Source organism: Dipodomys spectabilis, unplaced genomic scaffold, assembly GCF_019054845.1.
Source record: "Dipodomys spectabilis isolate Male_0828 unplaced genomic scaffold, ASM1905484v1 ptg000030l, whole genome shotgun sequence".
Taxonomy (NCBI): domain Eukaryota; kingdom Metazoa; phylum Chordata; class Mammalia; order Rodentia; family Heteromyidae; genus Dipodomys; species Dipodomys spectabilis.
Window position 1 is genome coordinate 4,261,755 of NW_024870707.1, and position 15,130 is coordinate 4,276,884.

At 34.8% G+C, this 15,130-nt stretch overlaps 2 protein-coding genes across 2 annotated transcripts; both read left to right on the plus strand.

Moving 5' to 3' along the window:
• The first annotated feature begins 322 nt into the window (after positions 1-322).
• Positions 323-4,738, plus strand: LOC122105053 (olfactory receptor 8K3-like). The gene is made up of 2 exons (XM_042676151.1): positions 323-341; positions 3,795-4,738. Exons 1-2 carry the CDS (start codon positions 323-325, stop codon positions 4,736-4,738), a joined length of 963 nt encoding a protein of 320 aa, XP_042532085.1.
• Positions 4,739-10,516: 5,778 nt separating this feature from the next.
• LOC122104763 (olfactory receptor 1086-like) lies at positions 10,517-11,467 on the plus strand. Its single transcript, XM_042675697.1, has one exon. The coding sequence runs from the start codon at positions 10,517-10,519 to the stop codon at positions 11,465-11,467; it is 951 nt and encodes a 316-aa protein (XP_042531631.1).
• The last annotated feature ends 3,663 nt before the right edge of the window (positions 11,468-15,130 follow it).

Genomic DNA, 15,130 nt, shown 5'->3' on the forward strand with positions numbered 1-15,130 from the left:
TAATCATTCCAGTACTTGGATATATCAATATTTTATTTATCCATTTATTCATGAATAGATTTTTAAATTATTTCCATTTCTAGACAGCTTAGAATTCTTTTTCAATAAACATGAGAATACTAATGTCTCTTAGAGATGCTAATACTAATATTTTAAATGAAAACAACAATCAGATTTGCTGATTCCTAAAATAAGTAAATAAATTCAAATTTAAATATAAATTCTCCCTGAGAATTAGCACATACCTCCAGGCATTTCATTAAGTATTCTAGGGATGCCCAGCTTATCAACAAATTGCTTAGCGCCTCCCCAGGGAGTTTCTATGAGTTTTTTAAAAATCCATAAATTGTTTTCACACACTTAATATTAAATGCATGGGAGAATCCAGAGAGAGCTTGCAAGACAGGTAACAAGGACAAAAATATTCATGTAGTGTCACAATGCCTGAGCAGGTGGAAGACCACTTTCCTTTCTGCCCTTCATAGCAATTTTTGAGGGTTTTCTAAATTGAGATCATTCAGTGTTGTTAATAATCTTTGAAACATTTCAATTCTTGTTGATGCTTAGAAATTTTAATTTTGCATACATATTATTTTTAGCTAACATAACAAATGAGGGGCGATGAAGCATAAACAAAAAGACAGATTTTATTTTAAATTGACAGAACTGGAAAGAAACATGATTCACTTTCTTGTTACTTTTATTACTTTCCAGATATTTAGATATATACAAGATAGATAGATAGATAGATAGATAGATAGATAGATAGATAGATAGATAGATAGATAGATGGATAGATAGATAGTCTTATGTGGGGCTTTCTCATTTATCAAGTAAAAGTACATCATTTAGGTTCATTCCTGATCCACAGATAATGAAAAGGGAGCTTCTGATTCACAATGAGATTGTGAAAAGTTCCACATTCACATCTCAAAGCTTTAAGTGTCAGAGATGTTTTAATATTCAGTTTTAGACTGCTATAAAGTCATTTTTCAGTAGAATCTATTTTTTTTAATACATAGCTTTAAAAATACATGAAAAGTGGAACTGTGGTGGTTCAAGTTTATAATCTTAGCTACTCAAGTACCTGGGATCTTAGGGTCATTTGAAACCAGCCCTGGCAAGAAAGAAAATGAGACTCCTATCTCCAATGAACCTGTAAAAAGCTGGAAGTAGAGCTATAACTCCTCAAGTGGTAGGGTACCACTTTTCAGTGGAAAAAGCTGAGAGATAGAACTGAATTTAAGCCTCAGTGCCATTATAAATAATAATATTCCAAAAGATGCATTTATAATATAATATTAATTTATCCTAATAAATGAGTATTCAATAATTATAATAAATGTAAAATGTAATTTGTTTCTTTCCAATTGAACTATATAACTGGTTCCTTGTTATACAAGAATATTATATACATGATTCATATAAAATCATGTGCAGGTCAGTTTGAAGTATTTCATTAATATAAACTCAAACCAACTGAAAAATCTTTGTTTAAAGTGATTTTGATTACATTTACTAAAGACATGTATCTCTGATATTATAATCTGACATGCTTTGCTTTGATTAATATAAGAAGGATGTTCAAATGGATAGGCAGGACATTAGGTAGCAACAAAATATTTTATATAAGTTACATGTTATCAGCTTGCTAGACAGTCCTAAAAGATTGCATGATTTCATTTCTTGACTTGGACCCCGGGCCCAGATACCTGTTCATGTAATTTTTCCCTTCTAATCTGTAATGTTAGGAGACATGTTTATCCCATATTTTCACATAAGTAATTATCATCTCCAACATTCACTCACTTCCAGGCTGCAATGATCCATCTCTAGGTTATTAAAAAATACTTAGAAATATTTAATGTGTTTATATTTGTATCTGCCAGATATGGTGTCTGCTATTTGGAAAAGTTCTTTGTGTCATATTGTCCAGAGAATTTCAAAATAAAGTCAAGTTCCCATATGTGTATCATGTTCATTGTCTTTTATTTGGTCTCTATGCGGTTATATACTGCAGTAAAACTTTATTCAAAGTAGAACATAAATATCATAAGAATTTCAAACTTTATTGTCTTGAGAATATAATATATTTATAGCATGGTACACTTATTTTATTTTGTTCAGTGTCTGTTATGTTAAAAACCATAGCAAAAATGTATACAAAATGTAACATAAATACCAGAGCTTATTGTCTTTAGAAGATAGTACAGTTTTAGCTATGGAAATTTTATGAATCTTCAGTGTACCAAACTGGTGTTAGTAGCTTCTCTTTCTCCTAATTTATTTGGATTTCTTCACCATCCCTGGTTTTTCTGTGTTGGGTTGGTTCCATACAGGAGCTTGTATCTATTATAATGAAAATAGCCAGAAATGAGATAAAATATTTTTCAGTAAATTTGTGCAAATTTAAATTATAATCATATGTCATCAAATCTATAAACAATGGAAGATAAATCCAACTCTACATTGGTTTCTAATTTGTTATGACATGGGATAGAAAGGAGGAAATACTGAGAAAATTTGCAGTTATTTACCTAGTTTTTATCTATTCATCTCTTGAGCTCTCACAGAGAAGTCTTGTGCAGGAGAATGTATATTATATATGTAAATGCAAGCTCTTTCAGAGGGTTATAGTCACCATTAAATTATAAATATAGTCTGGGTCAGTCTACGCCGGAAAGAAACTTCAAGGCCAGCCTGAGCCACATAGCCAAGCCTATAACAGAAAAAGCAGGGCAGGTTGCTACTGAGTTCAGTAGCAGAACTCTGTGTTACCATGTTCAAGATCAAACTGTTCAACTCCAGAAGTTTTAAAAAATTCTATGTGCACTTCCTTTGAGAGCTGTTTTTGGAAACATTCAGAACATTAAGTCATTTAATTGTACTTTATCCTTCCAAACCACCCAGAAAGGACATTACGTTTTGTATGTGTGATCGAGTTTTCGAAAAAATCAATGGTGCAAAGAAACCTTTGAATACATTTTCACACGCTATCTCATTTATATCTACATGTTTATCACTCTCTGCCTCTCTCTCTCCTGTAGTTTTATATGAATCTCTGCATTGCTCATCCATCTGCCTAACTATATCTATTTATAGATTATCTATCATCTTTTTCTCCAAGTGGCTTTTATCTTCTAAAGACAATTTTGTGTGATTCCTTATAATGATTATAATTTTATTAGGTAACTTAAATATTACTTGTACATTATTGAATGCCATTATTGTTACTCTAATTATTTTTAAACAACTAGAAAACTTTAAAAACATAATAATTATCATTTCTCTACCACTAAATGTTAACAGTGTTTGAATATTTGCCATTTCCATTTTATGTGTCTATATCTATATCTATAAATTTAAATATGTATGTCCAATTATCTGTCTGTCTGCCTATCATAAAACTATCCAGAAAAATTTATTAATCTTGGATAAGTTTATTGTAGTGGACGTTGTTTGGTATGGATATTGTAAATAGTCAAATATTTACCAGTCTATTAACTCTATTAGTACTATTTTCGGCCAGTATTATATTTCACCTCCACGCTAGGCCAAGAAATATATCTCTAAATAATGAGTGATAGTTTTATGAGTAAACTCAAGAGGAGAACCACATGTCTGTTTGTGTTTATCTCTATATTTTTTGCATATCCATCTTTCAAGCTATAAATATTCTAAAATGTAAAGGTGAGATTCCTTATGTTAACATTTGCATAAACAACTGTCTCCCAGGTGATAAAACTTTAAAGCCATTAACTGCACTATCTAATGTAGGTTTCTCTGATAATCACAGATGGAGAAGCGCAACCTCACGGTGGTGACTGAATTCATCCTGATGGGCATCACGGATCGTCCTGAGCTGCAGGCCCCATTGTTCGTGCTATTCCTCCTCATCTATGTGGTCTCTGTGGTGGGCAACTTGGGCATGATCATCCTCACCACGGTGGACTCCAGGCTGCAGACCCCGATGTACTTTCTCCTCAGACACCTGGCTCTCACCGATCTTGGATATTCCACAGCCGTGGGCCCCAAAATGTTGGTCAATTTTGTTGTAGATCAAAATAAAATCTCCTATAACTTTTGTGCTGCACAACTCGCCTTCTTTCTTTTTTTTATTGGAAGTGAACTATTTATTCTGTCGGCCATGTCCTATGACCGCTACGTGGCCATCTGCAACCCACTACTCTATACTGTGGTCATGTCACAGAGGGTGTGCTGGGTCCTGGTGGCCACCCCTTATCTCTACAATGTATTTGTGTCTCTTCTAGTCACCGTAAAGATGTTCACTTTATCCTTCTGTGGCTACAATGTCATCAATCATTTCTTCTGTGACTGCATCCCCTTGTTACCGCTGCTTTGCTCCGATACACGAGAAATCGAATTGATCATTGTGATGTTGGCAGCTTTTGATTTGATCTCCTCACTTCTACTTGTCCTGGTGTCCTACCTGCTTATCCTGGTAGCCATTCTCAGGATGAAATCAGCAGAGGGCAGGCGCAAAGCCTTCTCCACCTGTGGGTCCCACCTGACTGTGGTTACAGTGTTCTATGGGACGTTGATATTTATGTACGTGCAGCCTAAGTCCAGTCATTCTAAGGATACAGACAAATTGTCATCTATATTTTATACCTTGATCATTCCAATGTTGAATCCTCTGATCTACAGCCTTAGGAACAAAGATGTAAAATGTGCCTTACAAAGGATCTGGAAGAGAATAGGCAACATCTTTAATTAAAAGTTACACACAGTACTCATCTCTTAAATGTAATTACCTGACTTATATAACTGTAACTCCTCTGTACGTCACCTTTACAACAAGAATACAAAATATTTTAAGAAATGAGAAAATAAAATAAAAATGCACAGTCTTAAAGAAAAATATTCTGTGATGTTCTTCACTTTACAAAAAACTTTTCAGTGCCGTGTAGCTTTTTGTGTATGTATTCTTACATTTTGTAAATATAGTCTTTCTGTTTTACACTTCTTACACATCTGTAAGTTGCATTAATATCAACCTGCTAGAACTCAAAACATGCCAAAGGAATAATAATCAAAAGCTGTGTTATAAAAATGGACACACAGACCAACAGAAAAAAGAAAATGACACCCCAAAACAAGCCCAACTGACTTTTGAAAAAGTAATCAAGAACATGGCACAAAGAAATGATAAATGCTTTATTAAATGGCACCGAGAAAACTGGATCTGTACATGTGAAAGAATTCAATAGATCCCTATCCATTGCCAGTTATATCAACTCAAAATTCATGAAAATAAGGGAAACCATGGGACCTATGTGTTCATGAATTTATAACTGTTAACAGACAGGTCCCATGGTTTCCCTTATTTGTAATGACTAGTATTCGTCTAGGATAATCTTACCAGACAAGCAGAAAAGGTCAAAAGCTATGTACATATGAGCATATTGAAGTAAAGAGGTCAAGTCTGGCCAGTGCCATATTGATCACACAGTGGATTGTAGGGTCTGGCATCTTGTCTTCATGCTGGGGGAAGAATGCCCCCTACCCATCACCTGCCTCCCAGGTGATGGGAGTGTCCAGATCGCTGGAGTCAGGGGCGGGCATTTGGTTGATGGGTTACTGAATCTGTCAGTCCAGTGCCTGGGACTGGGAATTTTGTGGCCCTGCTCCCTGTGCTGACCCTATTTAGGCCCAGACCAGACTAGCTGCCATTTTGTCATGCCACGTGTGTCTCCGTGATGGTGTCCTGTGTCCTGTTTCCTGCTCATCTCTGGTCATCATGGCGTCCCAATTCAGCTCTCCATTGAAGCTAAATTGGCTTGTTGATATAGTTTATGTTATTTCTTCGTCTTTAGCCTGTTTCCTAACTGTGTTCCATGTGTTTGGGGGCTGCAGGCCTTAGGAACAACGGGTGGCATACGGCCTGTTAACTGTATAATAAAGACTCCAATATTTCATATTTCAAAATGTGGCTTCTGGGATGACTCACCTTACAACAATAGAAGATGAGGCTAAGCAAAGGAACCGCAAGGTAGGAACACAAGAGATTTTTGCTTGATTTTTGTGGGGTTTTATCTTTGCTGTTGTTTTTAATGAACTATGTGATTTTTTTCTTTTGTGTGTTCTTCCCCCATGGTATAATCCCTGTTGTCACTGTATTTGATTCCGGTGCCCTGCATCTTGCATATACATATTTGGGGAAGGGAAGGAAAAATAACAAAATAACAAAAATAACAAATACTGGTTGACACATTGAGATGTACAAGACACCATGTTGAAAATGATCTTTATAACTTTGGATGTACAGGGAAGAGGAGTTGGGTAGGTGGGGCAGGAAGAGATAGTGGGGGGGAAGGAAGGGGTAACAATGCTCCATAGGAAATGTAGTCATTACCCTACTCATATAAATGTAACTCCTCTGTACAGTATCTTTACAATAAAAATTAAATATTAAAAAATTCATGAAAAGCTGGGGCTCACAGCACACTCCTATCATCATAGATACTCAGGATGCTGAGGTCGGAGAATCATCAATGACAGTCAATCTGGGCAGACAAAGCTCCACAATGTCTCTAATTTTGAGTAAAAGACTGTCTTTATTACTTTCATATGGTTATTTCTTCAGATGTGAAAATTTAATCATAGCCATTGATACAGGGCCTCTGTGCATATTATAGGTTAACCAAAAAGCAATAGTCTTGAGTGTATATATAAATGTATGTGTCAATGTGTATGTTTCAACGTAGAAAAAGTCTTTAAACATAATTAAAATGATAGATATTGATAAGGAATTAAAGAACTCTACCATGTGATCTGGCTATTCCATGCTAAGTACATATCCAAAAGATTGAAAATGGTGATTGAAAAAGAATTCTACACTCCCATTTGCATTCCAGCACTTTTTACAATAGATTTAATCTGGAAGCAACCAAAGTGTCCATCATGTATGATGGACATATTTATACACCCATGATGTATAAATAAATGGTAGGATTTACAGAATGCATTAATTTTTAGTCTTAAGATGGAATGATGAGAGATTGCATTATTGCATGAAAAGTCAAATATAATACAAGGTATATCAAAATTGATTTCATAAAAGTTAAAAATAGGAGTGGGCTGGTAAGGTGGCTCAGTGGTAGAGTATTTGCCTCACATGCATGAGGCTCTGGGTTCGATTACTCAGCACCATGTGCAGAGAAAAAGCCAGACGTGGGCATTGTGGTTCAAGTGGTAGAGCACTAGCCTTGAGCTGAAGAGCTGAGGGACAGCGCCCAGGCCCAGAGTTCAAGCTTTATGACCAACAGAAAAAAAAATATAGGAGTAGAACATACGGACAAAAGTTATCATCACACACTGGAAGATTAAGAGGATGAAGAATGTTCATCAATTAGCTAGAGATAATTTCTATTGTGTTTTTACCAGGTAGGCTGATCATAATAAGGAGTAAAAATGTTTTATTTTTAAAATGATAATCTTTTATGATAGAAAATTCTTATACCACAATACATACTATACAATGTCTATGTACATATAAATGCTTCATCATTCCCATATGTTTACCCCTGATGTCTTTATCTATCACTTAAAATAAATTTCATTTAAATAAACATAAGAAATTCAGAAATCAATTATACCAATACAATGAAGAAGTTGATTAATGCAGTCCAACTGACATCCCAGAAACAATGCATGACATAGATGGTCTACTATAAGAGTGTGAAAAACAAACACAAAAATGGAAAGTATAGAGATTGCTCAGAAAACTCTATGATCCATCATACCACTTTGGAACATTTATCCAAAAATTGCAAGTCAGGACATAAAAAGAGCACCTGCACATGCATGTTCATTGTAGCTCTAGTTATCATAGTCAAGTTATTATAGCCCAGATGCCCTCCAATTGATGAATGGATCATGATAATTATTCACACACATGTGCATGCACATTCACACACACACACAATTTTACAAAGGAATTTTATTCATTCATCATAAATAATAATATTGAGGGGAGTGTAGTTGTAGAGGTGGGAGGGAAGGGATGGTAGGGGAAAAACAAAGGAGGGTAACAATGATTGATAGGAAATGTACTCATTACCTTGCTCATGTAACTGTAATCTCTCTGTACAGTATTTTTATTATAAAAATGTATAAAAAGAATAATATTATGTCATCTAGTGAAAAATTGATGGACCTTGAATGAATTATATTGAGAGAAGAAACTCAGAGACACCAAAGCCAAGATACGAAACAAATTCAAGCAACAAAAATAAAATTATATGAGATAAACTATATCAAACTTACAGTCTTCTAAGGCTGTACATTACAAAGAGTAATGACCACCCTGAAAAGGCAAATGATAAAGTATTTGCAAAACATCTAGTACAGAGTTAATGTGAAAAGTAAATGATGATCCTATCACATAATAACTAAATAGCTAATACATAAATTGATAATGAACTTGAATATCCTCTTATATGGTCAATAAGCATATACAAAGGTCATCACCATTATAAGTCATCTGGAAAAATGCAAGTCAGAAGCACTTTATACCAAGGCTAAAGAATACCATTCACTCAATACACATCAGCAGGTAGAGCCTTATTACCCTAATTTTTAAATGTCATTATGAGCTAAACAACTACACTGTATTAAATCAAAAAATAATTGGGCATATTCCCCTCAGAGCCTCTCCTGTGGGATTCCTCATAGTTAAATCAGTGGATACAAACAACTTAAATCAGCCATATTGACACTGTTCTGAAACCCTAGCATGCTCATCCTGAGAAAACATACAATAAATAGCAGTGTATTCTGGGGGTTACCACTGAAAATTTCTAAGTTCTCTTGGCTATTTTTCTGCTACACATTTTCACTGCTAAATACTACATCTCAAATTACTTGTACTTTTTGATTTACTCAGAGTTCTTCCTAGAATTAAATACCAAATCTTCCTAGAAGAGATAAGAAAATATAAACATAAAATATATAAGAAAAATACAAAATATTTAATTTAAATATCTATAACTACTTATGGCTTTTTCAACAGTACGTGTTTTCATTGAATGAAGTATGTGCTTTCCTAATGAAGTTACTCTACATTAAAGACAGTTTCTTACAGATTAACAGAAGGTAAGGAAACTTTAGATATATTTATTTGGATCTTTACACCGATATTATGACAAATAATACCTAACATCTCTGTGTTGTTTTTTACTTCAGTAATCATTTTGTATTACTTATTTCATAGGTTTAGCATTTTGAGTTTCTAAAACATCAGTTACAGTATTTATTTTGATATAATAAGGCAGGAGAGAGTCATAAAACAGCAGAGGGTAGTGAAGAGATGACTATGAGGGAAATGCCAGAGTTTGCACTGAATATTGGCTGTTACTGTTAGGTAAATGACATAATGTTTCCCAAAGTTCATTTCTGCATGAGATGTCCAATCAATGGCTGCTATTGTAATCTCCTCTTTAGCAAACTCACTGATTCATCATAGAAGTCAAGCTATTCAAAGTTTTGTTTGTTTCATTCAAGTTGGATTTATAGATTTAGATTTATGTGCATTCCAGAAGTTCATCCCATATTATTCAATCTTCAAGAATCACTGGTTTTCTGTACATGACTATGAATTGCATGGTGTGATAATGTTGCTTATGAATTACAGTCCAAATTTTTGTTTAGTATCTAGCAGACATTTTTTTTCTCAACACAAATTTAGCTGAAACATTTTATTTACTTGAAACAAATTAAGCTCAATTATAATGGAGAACTTTGATTGCGATGATGTTTGTGTCTTTTTTCAAACAATTTTGTAGAATTTACTAATCTTTTAATTTTCTAAAGGTACACCAACCCATATATGGCATGTTGGAAAAGCATGAAATACATTGTATTGACTTTTATGAGACTAGCAAGTCTAATTTAAAATTTTTAAAATTCAAATTATTATATTTCAGTTAATTTTCCTTATCCATAATAAACTTTTAAACAATATAAATATCAAAATTCACATGCCTCAGGAAACTAGATGAAAGTAAACCATTCCACACAATGGTTGAAAGATGCAGAACTGTGATTCTATTTTGCAATATGCTTGAGCTATCAGCTCAAGTGTTTAGATGTCTGAAGAAATGTTTTAGGCCATCCAGTTTGCATTCTGGTATTTACTTTGAAAAGAGTGCCATTTGGTGATAAAGAGTTGAAAATTTAAAAATAGCCTGAGTTCCAGTCACTGTGTAAAACATCTTTACGGTCCACCTGGTACAGCAATGAATGGCAAGATTATTTGATCACTTTTAATGTCACTCTCTACTAATCTGCTTCTGGGAAACCACACAGCCCAAATACACCTGTACACACCTATATATGTACACCTATGTACATACCCACACCTATATGTGCCCTATATGTATATATACAGATGTAGTCATTATTCATTGTCAATAGTACACACCTCTTTAATGCATTCTTTAATATGACTGTCATTTTTTAAAAAATGTTTTCAAGGGTGTCCTCAGATTTCAACATGAAGAATATCACTGAAGTGACTCTGTTCATATTGAAAGGCTTCACAGACAACGCTCAGCTGAAGGTTTTCTTCTTTCTCCTGTTTCTTCTAATTTACCTTTTCACCCTTGTGGGAAATTTAGGACTGATTGTATTGGTCATTGGGGATTCTCGACTCCACAACCCTATGTACTATTTCCTGAGCGTCTTGTCTTCCATAGATGCTTTCTATTCTTCCCTCATCACCCCAAATATGTTAGCAGATATGATGTCAAGGAAGAAAGTCATTCCGCTGTCTGGCTGTGCGGCACAGTTGTTTCTTGCTGTGACGTGTGGGACCACAGAATGCTTTCTATTGGCTGCCATGGCTTATGACCGCTATGTAGCCATCTACAACCCGCTTCTCTACACAGTGAGCATGTCACCCAGAGTCTATGTGGCCCTCATCGTGGCTTCCTTTATCGCTGGCTTTATCCATGCCACAATTCACACGGTGGCCACTTTCAGACTGTCCTTCTGTGGCTCCAACGAAATCAGGCATGTCTTCTGTGATATCCCAGCTCTCCTGGCAATTTCTTGTTCTGACACTCATTTAAACCAGCTGCTCCTCTTCTACTGCGCGGGGTCTATTGAGCTGGTCACCATCCTGATTGTCCTGGTCTCCTACGGCTTCATTCTGGCTGCGATCCTGAAGATGCGTTCTGCTGAAGGGAAGCGAAAGGTCTTCTCTACCTGCGGCTCTCACCTGACGGTAGTGTCGGTTTTCCACGGCACAGCTGTGTTCACCTACGTCAGGCCCAGCTCTAATTATGCGCTGGAGCATGACGTGATCGTGTCGCTGTTTTACACCATTGTGATCTCCATGCTGAACCCCGTGATCTATAGCCTGAGGAACAGGGATGTACAGGCAGCCATGCACAAAGTGTTGGAGAAAACGCGGTTCATCAAGAACGTGTGCTTCTCCTATTAAAAAAAAAAAATCACACAGGATGGAACTGGTGCTCAGAATCTAGAAGAGGAGGAAGACGTCCGATCAAATGCATTTCACGATTCTCTTCTGGGCCTATATTTTATTTTAGTTTAATGTTAGCATTTTTAAGTTTTTTTCTCTTTATTGTGAAAGTGATGTATAGAGAGGTTACAGTTACATACTAAGGTAATAAGTACATTTCTTGTCAAACTTGTTACTCCTCCCCTCACTTTCTCCTTTCTCTGCCCCCATCCCCCATCCCCCACCTTGTACAGATCATTTCCAACATATTGTCTCTTGTCTGTCACTGTTGTATTGGTTCCCCTTTGTCCTTTGTCTCACCATTCTGTTGCTCCCCTTCACTTCCCTAATTCAAATAAGCATATACACAATACTAGGGTACCAGAATCAAATACAGTGACAACGGGATATACCATAAGGGGAAAAACCATACAAAAGAAACAAAATATCACATAGTACATTAAAAACAACAACAAAGAAAAACTTCTTGTGTCCATGTCTTGGAGTTCATTTTACTTAGTGTCATCTTATATGGTCATATGTACATAGCTATTGAGCTATTCTGCTCACCTGCTAAGATTATCCTAAGCATATACTAATTATTGCAAATATGGGAAACTATGGAACCTATGTTTCTTGGGGGTCTGTCTTACTTCAGTAGATATTCTGTTCCTATATTTTAAAATAAAATTATGGGCCACATTGTCTTCCCTGTTGTTACATTTTCCAAAGAACTGCAACACCTCTTTCTTTTTATACAACATTCATGATAATCTATGCACACATCTCTACATGTGCTTACAAACTGAAATATGTAAAACATACACATGTGCTCCTATGATGTTGTTTTTTAATTTATTTATTATTTATTTTGATTATCAATACATATTAAAACAATGTGAATTAGGATCTCCTTTATTGGTAATTATTTTTATATATGCATACAGATGCGCATAACATACTACAAAGTACTATAAAGAATAGAAATCTTTAAACAAAACTTAAAATTACAAAGGATAGTGAATTTATGGTTTAAATATTTCTAAGCACATATCATAGAAATCAACCACAATGTTAACGAAGACCAGACAACTTGAGAAAGCAGATACTTCTGTTGAATTAATAAGTAATAGAATCTCCAGTGATAACAGGATAAAATATTCAGATTTTATTAAGAAAAAATTCATCCCTGGTAATCCTATTTCTTTAATTATCTGGAAAATGTTAACATAAAATAATAGCAAGTGTTCTTATGCTCATAAAAGTGAATCAAGTTTAAAATTTCATTGAGGAAAGAAAACATTTCCACCCTCCTGTAGAATTTATATCAGTTACTGACATTTAGAAAATAAATTGGAAATATTTCACAAGTTTGCATATTTAACAAAATCAGAAAATGTCTAGCTAAATATATTAACATTATTTGAAGACCAAGGCATCCACAGTGTGAAAAAAAATAAATTTACAGAATTAGACTTCTATAGTGGAATCACACAAACTTAAATTGCTTATAAATGGAGTCTACTTTGTTGAGTACATAAATTTGTGTTTCACCATAATTCATGACAGTCAATGTAATTAAATACATGTATCTGTGAATTTTTATAATAGAATTAGTTCCAAACAATCTTTCCTAATATGTCCATATAATATATAAGATATTTATATATTACAGTGCATTATCTGGAATTATTTATGTAAATGTTGTAATATTTCAAAATAAGAAAGTGATATTATGGTTATACTGAGCTGAAGGTTGGTGCAAATGGGGTGTTGCTAATAGACTTGAAATCTCAACTATGAAGAGTCAAAGTTCTAGATTTCAGTAGTAAAACCTTATATTTACAATTCTGTATTGCACACTGAAATTGTTCATAGTGAAGGTATCATGTAAAATACAATGAAATATTTTTAAAGAAAATGCTTGTAATTTACCCAGGCACCAGTGACTTGTAAGCCTGTAGGCCTTAAGCCTAGCTAATCAGGAAGCAAAGATCATTTTTTTTAATTTTGAAAATACCTTACAGAGGGGTTACAATTATATGGGCAAGGTAATGAGTACATTTCTTATCAAGCAATGTTGCCTTCTCCTTTGTTTCCCCTTCCCATCTCCCCCCCCCATCCACGACCACCCTCCCCCCCCACCCCCCCGCCAAGGTGGTAAAGTTCATTTTTCGACATAACAACTTATACATCTTATTGTTGCAATGGGTCCACCTGTATCCCTATTTAAGCATTTGTTTATTTCAGGTAAGTTGATGTTAGGTGAAATGAACCCCACCAAAGTTTTTCGACATAACGTCTTGTACATCTCATTGTTGCAATGGGTCCACCTGTATCCCTATTTAAACAATTTGTTTTTTCTCTTCCCCTCCACAAATTATACCAACATCAAATACAGTGAAGACAGGGGTTATAAAATATTTGGTAACAGTTGCTCAAGCTAATAGATTCTCCTTGTATGAAGTATGCACTGTAAGATAATTTAAGCAATAATGTATCATCTACATGTGTGGTATAATATAATAAATGCAGTATATGTTAATATATTCATACATAACATACTAATTATATAGAGAGATATATTTTCTACATATATGCATATTATGTATATTATGTACATTTATAGTATATAACACATATGTATTATGCATTTTACATATAGTATCTATTAGATGTATATCATGTACATATATATAAAATGTCTAATACATGCATATATTATATAAATCTATACACATATTAATGCATAAATAATATATTATATACATATTGTGTGTTTTATTCAATAAATCCTCTATGTTATTCAACATAACCAATGAAATCCAAGGCAACCTTCACGTTTTACTCAGTGTGAAATTCTGAGAGTGGGCGTGAGTAATGAGCACGCTATTTTTCATTTGTCTTTCTTTCCCTCTGGAAATTTTATTTGTGGTGTTCGGGGACTTGGCTCTCCAGAAAGCACCTCAGGGTGGAGCCTTTCAGGGAGGTGAGCAACATAAAACCTGTCTCCTTGCTTTGTGCAGCTGTCTCAACGGAGGTCTCATCTCAGCAGGCCGCTGCACAGGTAGGCTACAGAAGAAAGCGCTTCTTATGTCTATGTCTAAATGTAAATTGCAAGTATATTTGAATGATTTACTTTTCAAATTAGACTCCAGACTAAAAGGCTGTGCCTGCCTTCCAGGTGGCTCCACCTGCTGACATTTTGATTATAGCAAGGATGGGGATGGAAGTTGATGATGGCCAGAGTCCCAGTGGATGAATGAGACAGGTGTATTTCTCACTGCAGACAAGTGTACTTCTCACTGTAGCTCACCAGGGCATGTAAAAGGATGTACTTTTCTGCTTCAGAATTGGCAAAAGTTATAGCAGAGGCTTTAACCCCCACAAAGGAAGTTTCTCAAATGTCTCTGAAATATCTGAAGTTTCCAAGAAAGGCTCACAAAATCACTGCAAATTAAAAATGAGAATTTTTAATATTTATGTTTGCATTATTTAGATTGTAAAACTGTAAGTTGAAAATATTACTGAAATTATTTATTTGGTAGACTCTCAGATATATGTGGAAAGTTTGGGGGGGGGGAGGTTGCCCCAAACACAGCACAGGTCTAAAAAAATTAAGACAAATCCCAAGGGCTTAGG